This window comes from Mastomys coucha, unplaced genomic scaffold, assembly GCF_008632895.1.
Source record: "Mastomys coucha isolate ucsf_1 unplaced genomic scaffold, UCSF_Mcou_1 pScaffold15, whole genome shotgun sequence".
Lineage (NCBI taxonomy): Eukaryota > Metazoa > Chordata > Mammalia > Rodentia > Muridae > Mastomys > Mastomys coucha.
This window is the reverse complement of record NW_022196897.1, coordinates 115,178,211-115,192,383: the sequence shown is the minus strand read 5'-3', so window position 1 is coordinate 115,192,383 and position 14,173 is coordinate 115,178,211. Positions and strand designations below refer to the sequence as shown.

At 46.2% G+C, this 14,173-nt stretch overlaps 1 protein-coding gene across 7 annotated transcripts in view; it reads right to left on the bottom strand.

Annotated features, from left to right (window-relative positions):
• Positions 1-6,440: 6,440 nt before the first annotated feature.
• Positions 6,441-14,173, bottom strand: part of LOC116090918 (tyrosine-protein phosphatase non-receptor type substrate 1-like) — a 41,229-nt gene continuing 33,496 nt past the window's right edge. For 6 of the 7 annotated variants that reach the window (XM_031371878.1, XM_031371875.1, XM_031371877.1 and 3 more), the window contains 2 exons: positions 10,770-10,821; positions 6,441-8,766 (listed from right to left, as the gene is read on the bottom strand). In XM_031371878.1, the coding sequence (XP_031227738.1) occupies positions 8,509-8,766; positions 10,770-10,821 (310 nt within the window). In that variant the 3' untranslated portion in view covers positions 6,441-8,508. The remainder of the gene's footprint in view (positions 8,767-10,769; positions 10,822-14,173) is intronic. The other variant, XM_031371874.1, reaches the window with a different exon arrangement.

Sequence of the window (14,173 nt, the reverse complement as noted above, 5' to 3'; positions counted from 1 at the left end):
TACTCCCAGTGTTGGGACAGATGTTGGTTCCTGCTTACCTCTGATCCTGGGTGTGTCAGAGCGCCTGGAAGTGGAGCTTCCTCTGTGTGTTGTGGGACTGGCTCTGGTGTTGCTTTAATGTAGACACTTAGCAGTATAAATTCCTCTGCATAGAGCTGCTTTCATTGTGTTTCAAACATTTTGTTTTGTTGTGTTTTTACTTTCATTTAGTTCTAGGAAGTTTCTTCTTTCTTGATTTCTTTGACTTGTTCATCATTCATTCATGAGTTATTTAATCTCTGTAAGTTGGTGTATTACTAGGGTTTTTTTTTTTCTTTTTTCTTTTCTGCTGTCAGTTTTGTTACATTGTGGTCAGATGTATATAAGGAGTGCTGTGTATCTTTTTGAATTTGTAAATATTTACTTTGTGTTTCAGGATGTGGTCTATTTTAGAAAAGCTTCCTTGAATCTGGGAGTAGAATGTGTATTCTTTGGTGTTTGGGTGGGATATTCTATAAATATCTGCTAAGTCCATTTGATGTTGAATAATTCCTATGCTTCTCTAATTATTTTTTGTTCAGATGACTTGTATATTAGAGAAAATGGGGTATTGATGTCACCTCTGCTAATGGACTGGTGTTAATCTGTGTATTTAAATCCAGTACCTGATTTATGAAACTGTGTGCCCTAGAATTCGGTGCATTCATAGTTAGCTGTTCCCTTTGATTAGAATAAAGGGTCTCTCTTTATCTCTTATATCAGTTCTATTTGAAGTCTATTTGTCATGTGTTAGGATAGCAATGCCTGTTTGATTCCTGGCCCCTTTCATTGGAGCGCTGTCCATCCTTTGACTTAAGACAATGTCTAACTTTAAAATGAAGTTGTCTTAGATAACAGATGGATTTTGTTTCTTGATTCATTCATTCAGCCTGTGTCTTCTGATTGGAGAATTGAGTCCATTGATATTTAAAGTTATTATTGAAATGTGTGTGTTAATTATGGTCATTGTGTCATTTTTGAGGTTGTTTGTATTCTCGGTGATATTTTGTGCTTTAATAATCATGGCTTCGTATTTCTTCCCGTGGTCTCTCTGCTATGCTGATTTCTCTTTGGACTGAGTGAATGTTTCCTGTATTTTCCGTAGGTCTAGTTTGTTGACTATAATTTTTGTTTACATTATAGAATGCTTGTCTCTCTTCTCCAATTATTGCAGACAGTTTTTCTGGGTATATTAGTCTCTGTTGGCCATCACAGGTTTTTAGAACTTGGAATTCATTCCTCTAGGCTCTTCTGGCTTTCAAAGCTTCCACTGAGAAATTAATTAGTTGTCCTGATGGGCTTTCCTTATGTGTGACTTGTGTTTTCCTTTTTTGGCTTTCAATTATATTACATTCCTCACGTACTTCCTAGATCCCTACTTATCTTTGAGTCCTGATAGTCTATATTATATCTGATTATTTCTAAGACCTGAGATTTTCCAGTTAAATCACTGGGTTTCTTAGTTCCACCTTCCTCTTAGCTCAGGTCCTCTGCAATATTTCTATCAAATGATAGTTGTCACTACCATTTCCATCTGCCTTATGTTTGTGGGCTTTTTATTTTTTCCATCACTCAGTTATTTATATTCACTAAGTCCTTCCTCCTCTATTTCTTTTTTATTTATTGGAAACTTTTTTCACACAATATATTCTAATCATGGTTTTCCCTTCCTCCAAATCAATGCCAGTGCAATTGTGGGCACAAATACTGCAAGAGTAACCAATCACTCTCTGAGTAGACTCAAGTCCCACTCCATGTGATGGAACCTGAGGCTTACACTACTTGGGTACCCAAGAACTTGAGAATGGATAGGCCACAGGCCTACAGGAGACAAATATTATTGTTATTCTAAAACCTAGCAATAAATCCTTGCTTCTAAGGCTATCGAGCCACAGCCATAGATCAGTGCCATAGTTGGTCATTGTCAGAGAAGCTTCCTCTTCTGGCAGATGGAAACATAGAGACCTACAGGTGACCAATCTGCACAATGAGCGAGTTGGCCACAGTCATGCCTTTCTACTTAATTTCACTGGTCAGTGTTGTTTTGTTTGGTGTGTGTGTGTTCTTTAAACTTTTTGGCTAAGTTTATGATTGTTCTTTTAAATTCTGTCTCCTGGGGTTTATGTAGAAAATCCACATTGGCAGACATTTCTACAGCACTAGTAGGTTTTGAAGAGAAGATGTTGGCTCCATCTTTTGTATTATTGGTATTTTTGCAATAAGATCTGGGCATGTGGTCTTTTTTTATCCTTAACTCTTAGTCTGATATTAACAGAACAGGTTGAGGCTAAAGCTAGGATGTTGGGTGGGTGGAGACATTGGGTCTAGAAGTTGGAAATGACTTGGGTAGAATGAAGTCAGGTACATGGAAAGGACTGGGCTGGTGTACAGTGTGTGCTCCCTGGTATAAGCCTGGACTGTGGGGACACATTTAGCTAGGCAGAAAGATTAAATATTGTATCAGAAGGTCTTGTGGGTTAGGGAATAGGTAGGAGAGGTCTTGACCGAAGCATAGAGATCATCTGTTGTGCAGGCAAGGTAGTCCTCAGACTAGATTTGGGTGGTTGTGGTAAAGGCAAGAATGGGGAGGTCAGAGAGACTCAGCAGTTAAATCCTGGAGAGGGAAGTAGTATGTTTGAATGGGCAGGATGGTTGTAAGAGATCTGTGGGTATTACAGGTAAGAAGGTCCTGGTGGAATCTACATTGGCTACAGTGCAGGCAGGCACAGTTAGACTGTGCTGGCCCACTAGGAGTGAGGCTAAAACCTGGCAGGTTTTAGAGAAGACATAGAGAAGGAAGTCAGTGAGATTTCTTGGGCTAGGTATGGAGCTAGATGTGTAGTTTTATTACAGAATTTTAGGAGTTCTTTATATATTTTATATACTAATCTCTTAGCATAGACACAACTTATAACTATTTTCCTGTAATAAATAGTTTGACTTTTTATTCTGATAATAAGAGTCCTTTGATGAACATAAGTATTTAATAATTTTTTTGACATCTTCCCATCCAATCCTGGCTGTCTGATAACTCACCGTGCAGACCATAATGGCCTCAGACTCAGAGATCTGCTTGCCTCTGTCTTCCAGTGTTGAGATTAAAGGCTTGTGCCATGATGCCTAGCAAGTTATTGATTTTGATGAAGTCCAAATTATGGCTTTACTCCTTTTGTTGTCTGGGGTTTTGTATTATATCAGAAAATGTCACTGTTATATTCAGAGTCATTAAGCCTCCCTCCTATGTTTTCTTACATGAATTTTATAGTGTCAGCTCTTACATCTAAATTTTTGACCATTTGTATTTTTTGTCTACAGTATTAGCAAAGTGAAAAATCTTATTTTATTAATTTCTTTCTTTAAAACCTATTATTTATTTACTTTTTTATTGTGTATGAGTATCTTGTCTGTATGTGTGTATGTGCACTAAATTCATGCTTAGTTCCCATGGAGGTAGGAAGAGGACATTAAATCCCCTAGAACTGGAGCTACTGATGGCTAGGAATTGAACCTGTGTCCTACGAAAGACCAAGTGCCCTTAACTGTTAGGCTGTCTCTTCAGTCCCAACAATATGTCTTTTATTTAGTATCATGTTTAGCATATCAACTCAAATATTTATCTTTCTGCCCTTTAAAATGTTTCCTGAGTTTATCTGAATACGGTTGTATTCTGTCATCCTGTTTCTATGTATAGCCGCAGCTTCCCAAGAAGAGGCACCCAGGGCTTAGATAAATGCCAGTGGCTCCTTGCCAGTTGGTAAAATGTACCCAGGACCATGACAAATGACTGAGAAACTCAATGGAAAAAGTCAGGGGGGACTAGTGCTTGAATCTAATTCCTAAGCTGGCAGCTAAGGATCCTAGTTCTCCTAAGATACCAAGCAGGCTTCAAACTATGTCCTTTCTCTTCCTTCTTGGTTTTTCCTCTTACGCACACATGCATACATACATACATACATACATACATACATACATACACACACACACACACACACACACACACACACACACACACACACACTACATGATGCATCTACTTACCCAACCATTCTTTTACCTAACAATCTATCTACCCATCACTAACCCATCCATCTGTTCCTCCACCCTCCCATTCCTCTACCCATTCTCCCACCTCTCAAACATTTGATGGATGCTCTCTAGGTCATGGGAACTGGGTTAAGGAACATATTGCAATACTCTAGTTATGATCAGGCAGCACCCAGGGTACTAGAGAAGAGGAATGTTAATGAACCATCACAAGGTCCACGTGTAATTACAAACTGTGATATAGGTTCCAAAGGATTGTGAGACAGCTGTAGCATGTATAACAAACGAACTAGGCCGCCTCCAGTCTCCAGATTGGAGGGCAAGCAGAAAGTGAATGTTCTGGGCAGAGCTTCAAAGTACAAATACCCTGGGACCCATTTTTGAATCTGTCAGGAAGCTGATGGGAATGCAGGGGTGATGGAGAGCAATGTGGAAGGTGGTTGGACTCTGACAGGGGCCAGTGCCTACAGGGAAGGCTGGTCTCTGCCTTGACCTGGCTCTCCTGCACAACTGGACTCTCATCCTTACTCATTATTTAAACCTCAGCTTGGGGATTTCCTATCCTGGGAAGCTACTTTACCTTGTGCAGGCTTATCAAAGCCTGTGTATTTCCATCTGATAAGAAAAAAAGTATCCCAAACTTAAAAGTTAGGAGAAAGGAGGGTTTCTTCTCATTACCACAGTGCAGCACTGTTTAAAAGCATTACTAAAGGATTAGTTGGTCCTGACGAGAAAGCCGCCTGAGCTTGTTTATGCTGTTTGATTAGGGCCCAGATTTTATAAAGTCATGATGTATGTCCAAAATTTGTAAATTTTGTCTCTCTAGGTCTAGTTTATCACCTTGGGGAATGTTAACAATTTGTATCTCAAACTTTGACTTTTCCCCCTCACATTCCTTTGTTAAAAGCCCAAGGGCACCCATTTCCTCTTGGCAGCAGGGCTGCCCTCCTGCAGGGGACCTTTGTTCCCTGACTGATGTTCTCATTCATTAAGCAGCCACGGGCAGGCTCAGCAGTGCTGTTAGGACTGGCAGCCGCTCTCCCTTCCTCCCACTCCATGAGCTCATCTGGGTGTGGCCCGCCTTTCGTCAGCACTGCATTCTCAGAACTTTGCAAAAGGCCTGTTTCTAAGCAGGAGCTTGAGGAGCAGTTATTAACCCAGTGATCTGGAGTTTGTCACTTTGCCTCTCTGGGCCTCATTTCCTTTTCTGTGAAATGGACATCACAGCACCCATCTGCCAAGTTTCCATGAACTGAAGAATGCAAAAGATCACAGACTAAGCATTGTATCGCTTAGATGACCTGTCTCCCAAGATGACTTATATGCTGAAGGCTTGGCCTCCAGCTGGTCAATGGAATCACTGGAGGGTGACAGATGATGAACACTATGGCCTAATCAACAGGCTCTTCTACTGAGCTTCATAACTTGATGGCATTTAGTAGGGCGTGGTGGGAACAGTGAGGTGGGGCCTGGGTGGAGGAAGCCTGTAACTGGAGGCCCGTATTTGAAGGGTGTGCCTTGCCCTTCGACTCTTCTTCCTGGTAAGGAACCTCTAATGGCATGCTCCTCCCCGACTACCATGATGTCTTCCCACAGGCCCATAGGAATGGGGCTGGCTAACCACAGATAGAAATCTCTAAAACCTGGAGCCTTAAGTTATTATTCTTCAGGTGTCTGGTCACAGTGACAAAGAGCTAACACACAAGGCATGCTAAAGCCTCCCTTAGTCTAGGGGCTGAACACTAAAGGGGGAGGACAAATTCCTGGGGTGGGGAGTCCCGGGTCTGGTTAAAGGAACGCCAAGCCACAGGGGAACTAACTCCTCTATGGTCTCAGCATTAGTTCTTGTCCTTCCATGATGAACAGTGATATGTAAGTGTCAGCAAAATAAACCCTTTCCTCCCCAACTCACATTTGGTCACAGTGCTTTACTGTAGCCATGGAACGCCTAAGACAGAGGGTTATCAGCACCACTGGGCAGATGGAGAGGGACAGATCAACACTTAATGCAGACCTGCCATGCAGCACAGGGTGTTCCTTTCTTTAATCCCCAGGGAACCTTGGGAGGCGGCACAATTAAATCCTATTGTACAGCCAAGGTCCTGGAGGTAGCAAGTGGGGGAGGTAGCGAGTGGGTACTTCCACACTGAAGTAGTAGAGAAGTCTGTGTCAGAATTTTCAGTACAACCGATGAAACCATGACTCCCTCTGAGCCAAGGAAACAGAACCTTCACATCCGTAACACTCAGTGAGGACCAAGTTATACAGAATGCTTTGAAGCCCTGGTATAGTCCATCCTCACCCCCAGCCCCAAAGGACAGACAACTGGCAGACTCCAAGGACAGAGCTTCAATGACAAAATGGAACACCCCAAGGCATCATTGTTACCCAGAAATCTTTATTACAAAAATATTTTGCAAGCCAAAAATTTTAAGTTGCAACTATGTACAAAATGGGGCCTGTTTCCTTCTCATCTGGTCTACAGATACGCAAATCCCACTCCTCACAGGGGGCTTTGTCTCTTCTTGGTACCAGGGTTCCATACATAGGCTTGGGAGCCCCCAGGCTACCAGGATAAAGCCATAGCTACACACCTTCTCTGCCTCGTTCCTTTCTCCCTCCAAAAAAACCGTAAGACAAAATTAGGATGTCAGCGAGGACATTCTTTTAACTCATCTATACACCCATGTGTGATACACACGTGATGTCTCTAGGCAGAGGAGAACGGGATGGAGCTTTACCAACCAAGCCTTTGGAATTAGAAGACAGCCCAAGAACACGGCCAGGCCAAAGACAGGTTCTGGTTTGCTGGGCCAGTGAGACCAACTCAGCCTGCTGGGCCAGCTAACTCCTGGAGGCCACATGGAAGAATCAGATCACCAGCCCTACAAAGCTGGGTCCTTGCTGTGCTCCTAACATCCCTGTCGCACCTACAGAAACAGGCAGGTTGGCTCAGCTTCTTTCTTACTTGAATAGCTGGAACCAGGAATCCCCAGGGACTGGGGACATTAGCGCCTCAACTTACTGAGCTACATGTTAAGACCAGATAGCCAAGGTTGTCATATCCGCTTGCCATTGGGCCCAGCTAGGCCTCCGGCATCCAGTTTGAAGGGTGGGGGTCAGAGCCTCTGCCCAGACTCCCAAGCCAGTGACAGTGGGTGGTTTGCCCTGGCTTACAGCTGTGTTGTCACAGGTATGACCAGGTTCTGTTCCAGTGTGACCCTGCTGAGGTTTGATGGCAATAGCAGACTCCTCCTGCACTGATTTACCTCAGGTGCTGGCCGAGCGAGCGTCCCTTCTCTCTGCATGCCTCTGACGTGCTTGTGAGTGAAGGGGGGGGTGTCACAGACCTTCTCCCCACAATGTGGAATGGCCAACATTAGGTCAGCATTGGGTCAGCCAAGGCTGCACTTACCACAGTAGCCATGGAGGAAAAGGGCCAGCTGTGTGGCTCAGTAAGAACAGGGCCTGGTTCGTCCCAGTGACGCTGAGTGCTGAACGTGGCAGCTGAGGGTCCTTCTTGGTCCTCAGGATTCTGGGAATTTGAAAAAATCTGTTTCTGCTGTAAGAAAATCCTTCCAGGACAATAAACTGTTAGACCTCAGACTTCACAAGACCCAACCATTCAACACATGACAAAGAGCCAAGATGCTGCTGCTGTTGTTTTAAGGGGAAAAAAATAATCAAAAAAGAAAAAGAAAAGAAAAGAAAAGAAAAGAAACCCAACAACAACTAAACAGCACAAATCAAATTTTCTAACACCTTAGCTTTAAGACTGCACAGTTCACATTTCTCAATAATTTACAGGCGTCCACAGAGCGATGCTGCTGAGTTAGTGCTAGCTGGAGGAAGCAAGCTGGGACTGGAAGGGAGGTGGGGCCACACTGAACATGCCCAGGGAGTCTCTGCTGGTCTAGGAGGAGAGGGTTCCTTCTCCCCAGGGCTAGTCCGCCTGGGAGGTGGGGAGGCCAGCACTGTTGGCTGACAACTTGCTGACTCCTGGTGTAGTTCTTCCACGGATGGGGCGGTTTGATCTAAAGGGAGTCTGGCCCCAAAGCTCAAGTGGGGTGGAGATGGTGAGCTCTTCTCCACACAGAAGACCAGGCTCTGGAGCATCAAGGAAGCAACCTGGGGTTGCCAAGACCAGGATCCAGGCCCACGAGTGATGGGCTGAGGCACAACACTTCTTGGATTCCAGGCAGTTTTCTCCAGTTCCCCCTCTGGTTCTGCAACACCCAGCCTCTGGAAGAAGGGGGACATGGGTGCCCGAGAGGTGTTGGAGAGCCACGGAGGGAAGACAGAGGCCACCCTTATCTCTGGTCCTAGGACCTGTGCCACCTGGCCTTCTGGGGACAGGACTGGCTGGCTGGTTGTCCTCATCACGGCCACTCCATGTAGGACAAGAAAACTTGTGGGGATGGAGCCTAGAGCCGACCACAACCCCATTCACTTCCTCTGGACCTGGACACTGGCATACTCTGAGAAGGATGGCTCAGGCTTGGGGGCTGGCTGTGCCCGGCTGAGGTGGACCATGTCCAGGTCAGCATAGGTGAGAGTATCCTCTGGCCTAGGCAGTTTGCCTGTCTCAATGCTTGCATATTCTGTGTGGTTGTTAGGCTCGGGGGCCCGGGGGGCGGGCTTCTTCTCTTTGGGCAGATTCAGGTCTGCGTATGTGATGTCATTGATGTCATTTGTGTCTTGGATCTAAAAGACACAGAGAGAAAGTCATTCTGGAGTCCCAGGCTGGTGACCCATCAACTGGCTACGAAATCTGTTCACTTCTTTCCCAGTGGGCTTAGCCTTCCTTCCTTCAGACCCTTCTCCTGCCAATGGTATCCATTTCCAGCCTTTCTCCTTCCAACCCACCTTCCTCTGCACAGAGCCCGAAGGGTCTTCTGAAACACTATGGTGTTTATCACACGTCCCTTTCCAGTCCTAGCTTGCTTCCTTCAGCTTCATGTCACCTCCTTCTTTCTGGGTGGAACCACCTGCAGCTATCCCCTCCCACTTCCCTTGTCTTTTCCTTGGCCTGGATCACCCACTTTCACCCCTCCCACGTAAGAGATCCCAGTGAACCTGGTTCAATTCTGCTCTAGCGCCGCCCCAACTTAAGATACTTCTTGGTCCTCAATACTGGGCTGAGCCCAGAGTTCCTCTGAGTGCCTCAGCTCACATCTCCCTAGCATAGGTAGCATCGACTCAAAGAGACTAGGTCTGTTTTGCAACCTTAGTAAATGTGATCTCCCAAGAGATAGGGAGCACCTCTTCATTTACATGTCGAGTCCACAACATTTTTTTTTTAAACTGGGCATTTGTTATACCGCAGACAACAAAGCTAGCACAGAGGCCCAGTCTGTGGTGATGGGATGGATGGATGGAAAAACAGATAGATGGTAGGATGGGTAGATAGATGGCTGGACAGAGAGCTGGATGGAATCACATAGTCAGAAATCATTTCACGAAGGCTAGATGACCACGCTGCTCAGGAAGAATGACTGACCCTGTTTTACAGGTTTAAAAAAAGTGACTTAGGGAGCAGGTCTAAATTCAGTGATTTGGTCTAAGTCACTCAGCTGAGAAAAAGAAATGAAGATTGTTGAAGCCTAACATGGTGGACTTCCCATACTGTGGCGCCTCTACCCTGAGCCCTGCAGGTACTCATTGCTGTCTGGGAAACCATGGGGACTGAAGTGGTCTCCCTTCCTGGCAAGATACAGAGGCTGGGGTTGGGGACCTGCAGCAAAACTCTGCTGGCTCCTCAGGAGAAAAGTGGTCACCTCGCTCCAGGGCCTGACATTTATTTGCACACTCAGGAAGTCTTGGAATGTGAATTTCTACAGGCTTCAGTAACCAATCTTTTACCCAGAAGATTCCACAAGGAAGCACAAAAACAAAACAACGGGGGAAAGGACTCTGGTTGCCACGACTAGAAACTGTTTCATATTTGTTAATTACCGCTCAGCTCCTGCCTAAAGCTGCTAGGGGCTGGCACAACAAAGTGTCTGGCCTACAAACACCACACCTCTCCAAGCCTGGCTCTGTCAGCAGATTATGTCTAAAGTGGTGTCAACTGCTCTGGAAATGGCAGGAAAGCTGAGGTTGTCATTCCAGGTTCAGTACAGGGTTTGTCTTGTCACAGGCTCAGAGGAACCCTGTGTCCCCAGAGGTGACACTGCTGGACAGAGACAACAGGGCTCAGGGATCTGGGAAATAAATGAATGATACTGCTCATAAAATCTCCTCAGCAATGAGTGGGGAGAAGCTACCGGGTCAAGGAAGGTACCCTTGTCACCCATCCAGGTCATTGGTGACACAGGGTTTCTCCTCCTCCACAAAGGTGAGAAAGGCCATGACAGGCATGGAAGAGTAAGGTGAGCTGCCGATGGTTCACCAGTGGAAGAACTGGTTAGAGCAAGGGCCCAGAAGCAGGAATGTGCGGCAACAAAGGAGGCTGGAATCTGACTCCAGGGCATCATCTACTTGGGACACTGCCACTGGTACCCCCTGAAGTTATGCAATGGCTCCCAATGAACCCAGGAGCCCCAGACTCTCCAGAGGGAGCTGGAGAGAGATGTGGAGGACTCATGGGTGATTCAGTAATGCACAGATCCTCCTCCCTATCCCAGAGTCTTAATTTAGAACTGGATCTGCAACTCCGGTTGAAGCAAGGAAATCACACCCCAAGTTTCCCAGGAAGGGCAGCTCACCAAAGACTGTACCTGGGTTATTTCCCTGGCGTTCTTTTCGGGCTCGTGCAACCTGAAATGGAAAGAGACTCAGATAAAAATATCTATCTGAAGAGCTTATGCAAATCAACCAGAATAACATTCAGGACCTACTTCCTACATGAGCGGAGGCGGGACCGTAAGTGCTTATCAAATGTCTGGACACAGGAGCCAGTCTCACTGAGGGAATTCTAAACAAAGCACACTAGCTTTCTGAAAAGCCTCTGTTGGAAGGATCTTTAGAACTGATAGTGCTGGGAAGGAACACGGTGAGGAGGATGGGATGAAGAGGACTTCCACGCACTGCCGTGGGGACAAGCCAGGGCAATCCTCCCGGATGTGGTGGACAAAGCATGAGCAGGGATGATGCCCCATCTTTTGAACCATAACTGTACCTTTTGAGGGGATTGAGTATACAGAGGCCTGTGTCCTGGACAAGATACGGAAGTAAATTTATGTCTGGGGCTTTGACGATGGGCAGTGGCTTTTTGGAAATTAGCACACAAACTAAACCCTTCTGTGTTCAAAAAGTAGATAAGTTTCCATTTTATTTTTGTGGTGTTGGGGACAGGGTTCAGTGCCTTGTTCATGCTAATAGAGTGGCGTATCTGAGTCACTAAGTAAGGTACTCTCAATGAAAACGTGTGGGAACTGGAAAGAAAATGCTAGCAAGAGTGATCTGCAGAGTTCTGCCCCGTCTTTCCCTCTTCCACATTTCCCAAGTATTCTACATTGTAGATATGCCTACATATTGTTGTTAAAAGAAAAGGAACAAAATGCCTTGCTTAATAAGCAACAACAACAACCACTGATCTACCCCTGGTCCCACCATCAGAGTTCCAGGGAGGGTCACGGTGATGGTGATGAGTAAGGACGGGTCTTGTACGAGTTATATGAATTTTCAAGCCAGAAACTTGGGGCACTCGAGCATGAATAATGGCAGAATGAGCAATGGGGCTTGGCAGCAGGGTGTTTGATAGAGCTGTCATGACTGCCTGGATCATAAGGTGCTCCATGTGGCCAAACAGTTCTCTGAGATTCAGGATGCAACTGATAGGGGATCATGCTGCTCTCTCCCCAGTCACCAGTTCCCACCTTCTGCAGTCTCTCTTGCTTGTTTGGTTCATATCCAATCACCACCTTGTTTAGCGCACGTGCATACTCACAGTGCACACACATACACACACGCACACACATGCGCACACACCCACATACATACACACACACTCGCAGGAGAATGCGCACGCGTGTGCATACATACACATACATACACACACACACACACACACACACACACACACGGACACACACACACAAACACACACACCTGTTCTGCTGAGTCTGCTCACTTAGCCACTCTTACTCCATCCCTTGTCCCATGCATGAGGGCTTCTGCTGCTTTGCATTTTCTGCTTCAGCGATAGCCTTGGCTAACTTTGTCCTCCTTACGGTTACTATGGCTATGAGGAAACACCATGACTAAAGTAACCTAGAGAGGAAAGGATTTACTGAAATTATGCTTCCTCATCACTGTTATCACTGTAAGTCAGAGGAACCTGGAGGCAGGAGCTGATGGAAAAGTGCTGCTCACTGGTTTGCTTCTCATGGCTTGCTCACCTTTCTTATAGAACCCAGAACCACCTACCCAGGGATGGCCCCACCCACAATGGGCTGGGCCCTTCCTCATCAATCACTAATTAAGAAAAATGCCTTGCAAGCTTGCCTACAACCCAATCTTAATGAAGCATTTTGTCAGTTGAGGTTCCCTCCTCTCAGATGACTTAAGCTTACGTCAAGTTGACACAAGTCTATTCAGGACAAACTCCTTACTACTTTTTCTCCTTGTTAACTTATATATTTCTTTAAAGACTTAGCTATGTGTCTCCTCCCTGGAAGGCTTCCACAGCAGTGCTGGCTTGGTGTGGCTGCTTCTCTATGGCAACCTCACATCTTCTTGTATATCTTCGCCTCCACTTTCTGTTCCTCCTTTGCCACATTGCCTTAGCACATAGGCACAGGCACCCAACCCTGAAGCTAGTGCCTGTCAAACAGCCCCAAGGCCTTTTGCACAGAGAACTCTCCTTTCAGATCTTTGAAATCCTATTTTAACACTTTTCTTTGGAGACAGGGTCTCACTTTGTAGCCTGGGTTGGCCTTGAACTTATAGAGATCCACTCACCCCTGCCTCCCAAGTGCTGGGATTAAAAGCATAGACCACTGTGCTCGGCTGAAATCCTATTTTAAACAGCCTTATCTGAGCCTTCACAGAACTCCCAACCTCTGTTCTCAGGAGATCATCCCTATCTTTCAGAGCAGTATTCCACACTGTAAGATTTGTCCACTCTGTTTTAAAATTGGCACCACCATTACTCATGTGGGATTGAGACGAGTGTGGGACACATCCTGGATTCTTCTCTTTCTTATTCAAGCACAAGACTGCCTCCAAAAGCTACACCAGATTCTGCTACTTGGTCATCTTATCATGCTGGTCCCAGGTCTCAGGCTGTGGTTTCTCTGCCTCCATTTGTGTGCGTGTGTTCGTGCGTGTGTGTGTGTGTGTGTGTGTGTGTGTGTGTGTGTGTGTGTGTGTGTTTGTAATGCATAAGTGCAAACCAGGTGCGTTGGCTCATCCCCATAATCCCAATACTCAGGAGGCTGACACAGGGTTTCAAGTTCAAGGCCTGCCTGGGCTTTGAGGTTCCCACCTCAAACAAAACAACAGGAGAAGGAGGAAGAAAAGGAAAAGAAGAGGAGGAGGAATAAGAGGAGGAGGAGGAGAAGCAATAGAAGCAATTATATTTCTGTGCAGAAACCTCACCATATACAGTGCAGTCCACTTCCACATCCGAACTGGTGAGGTTCTGCACAGCCCAGTCCTGCCCCCTGCTCTAGGCTTCCTCCCCGGTGCTCCAGCTAATACAGCCTCACCAATGTTCCTCCCTCAAGCCCTTGGCATTAGCTACTCTTTGTCTAGTGTACTGCCCAATAGTCCCACACTGGAGCTCTCATCCACTGCTACCTATGTAGGGAGCACTCCCTGATCGCCCCACAATGGAGCTCTCATCCACTGCTGCCTATGTAGGGAGCACTCCCTGATCGCCCCACACTGGAGCTCCATCCACTGCTGCCTATGTAGGGAGCACTCCCTGATCGCCCCACACTGGAGCTCTCATCCACTGCTGCCTATGTAGGGAGCACTCCCTGATCGCCCCACAATGGAGCTCTCATCCTCTGCTGCCTATGTAGGGAGCACTCCCTGATCGCCCCACACTGGAGCTCTCATCCTCTGCTGCCTATGTAGGGAGCACTCCCTGATCCCCCCACACTGGAGCTCTCATCCACTGCTGCCTATGTAGGGAGCACTCCCTGATCGCCCCACACTGGAG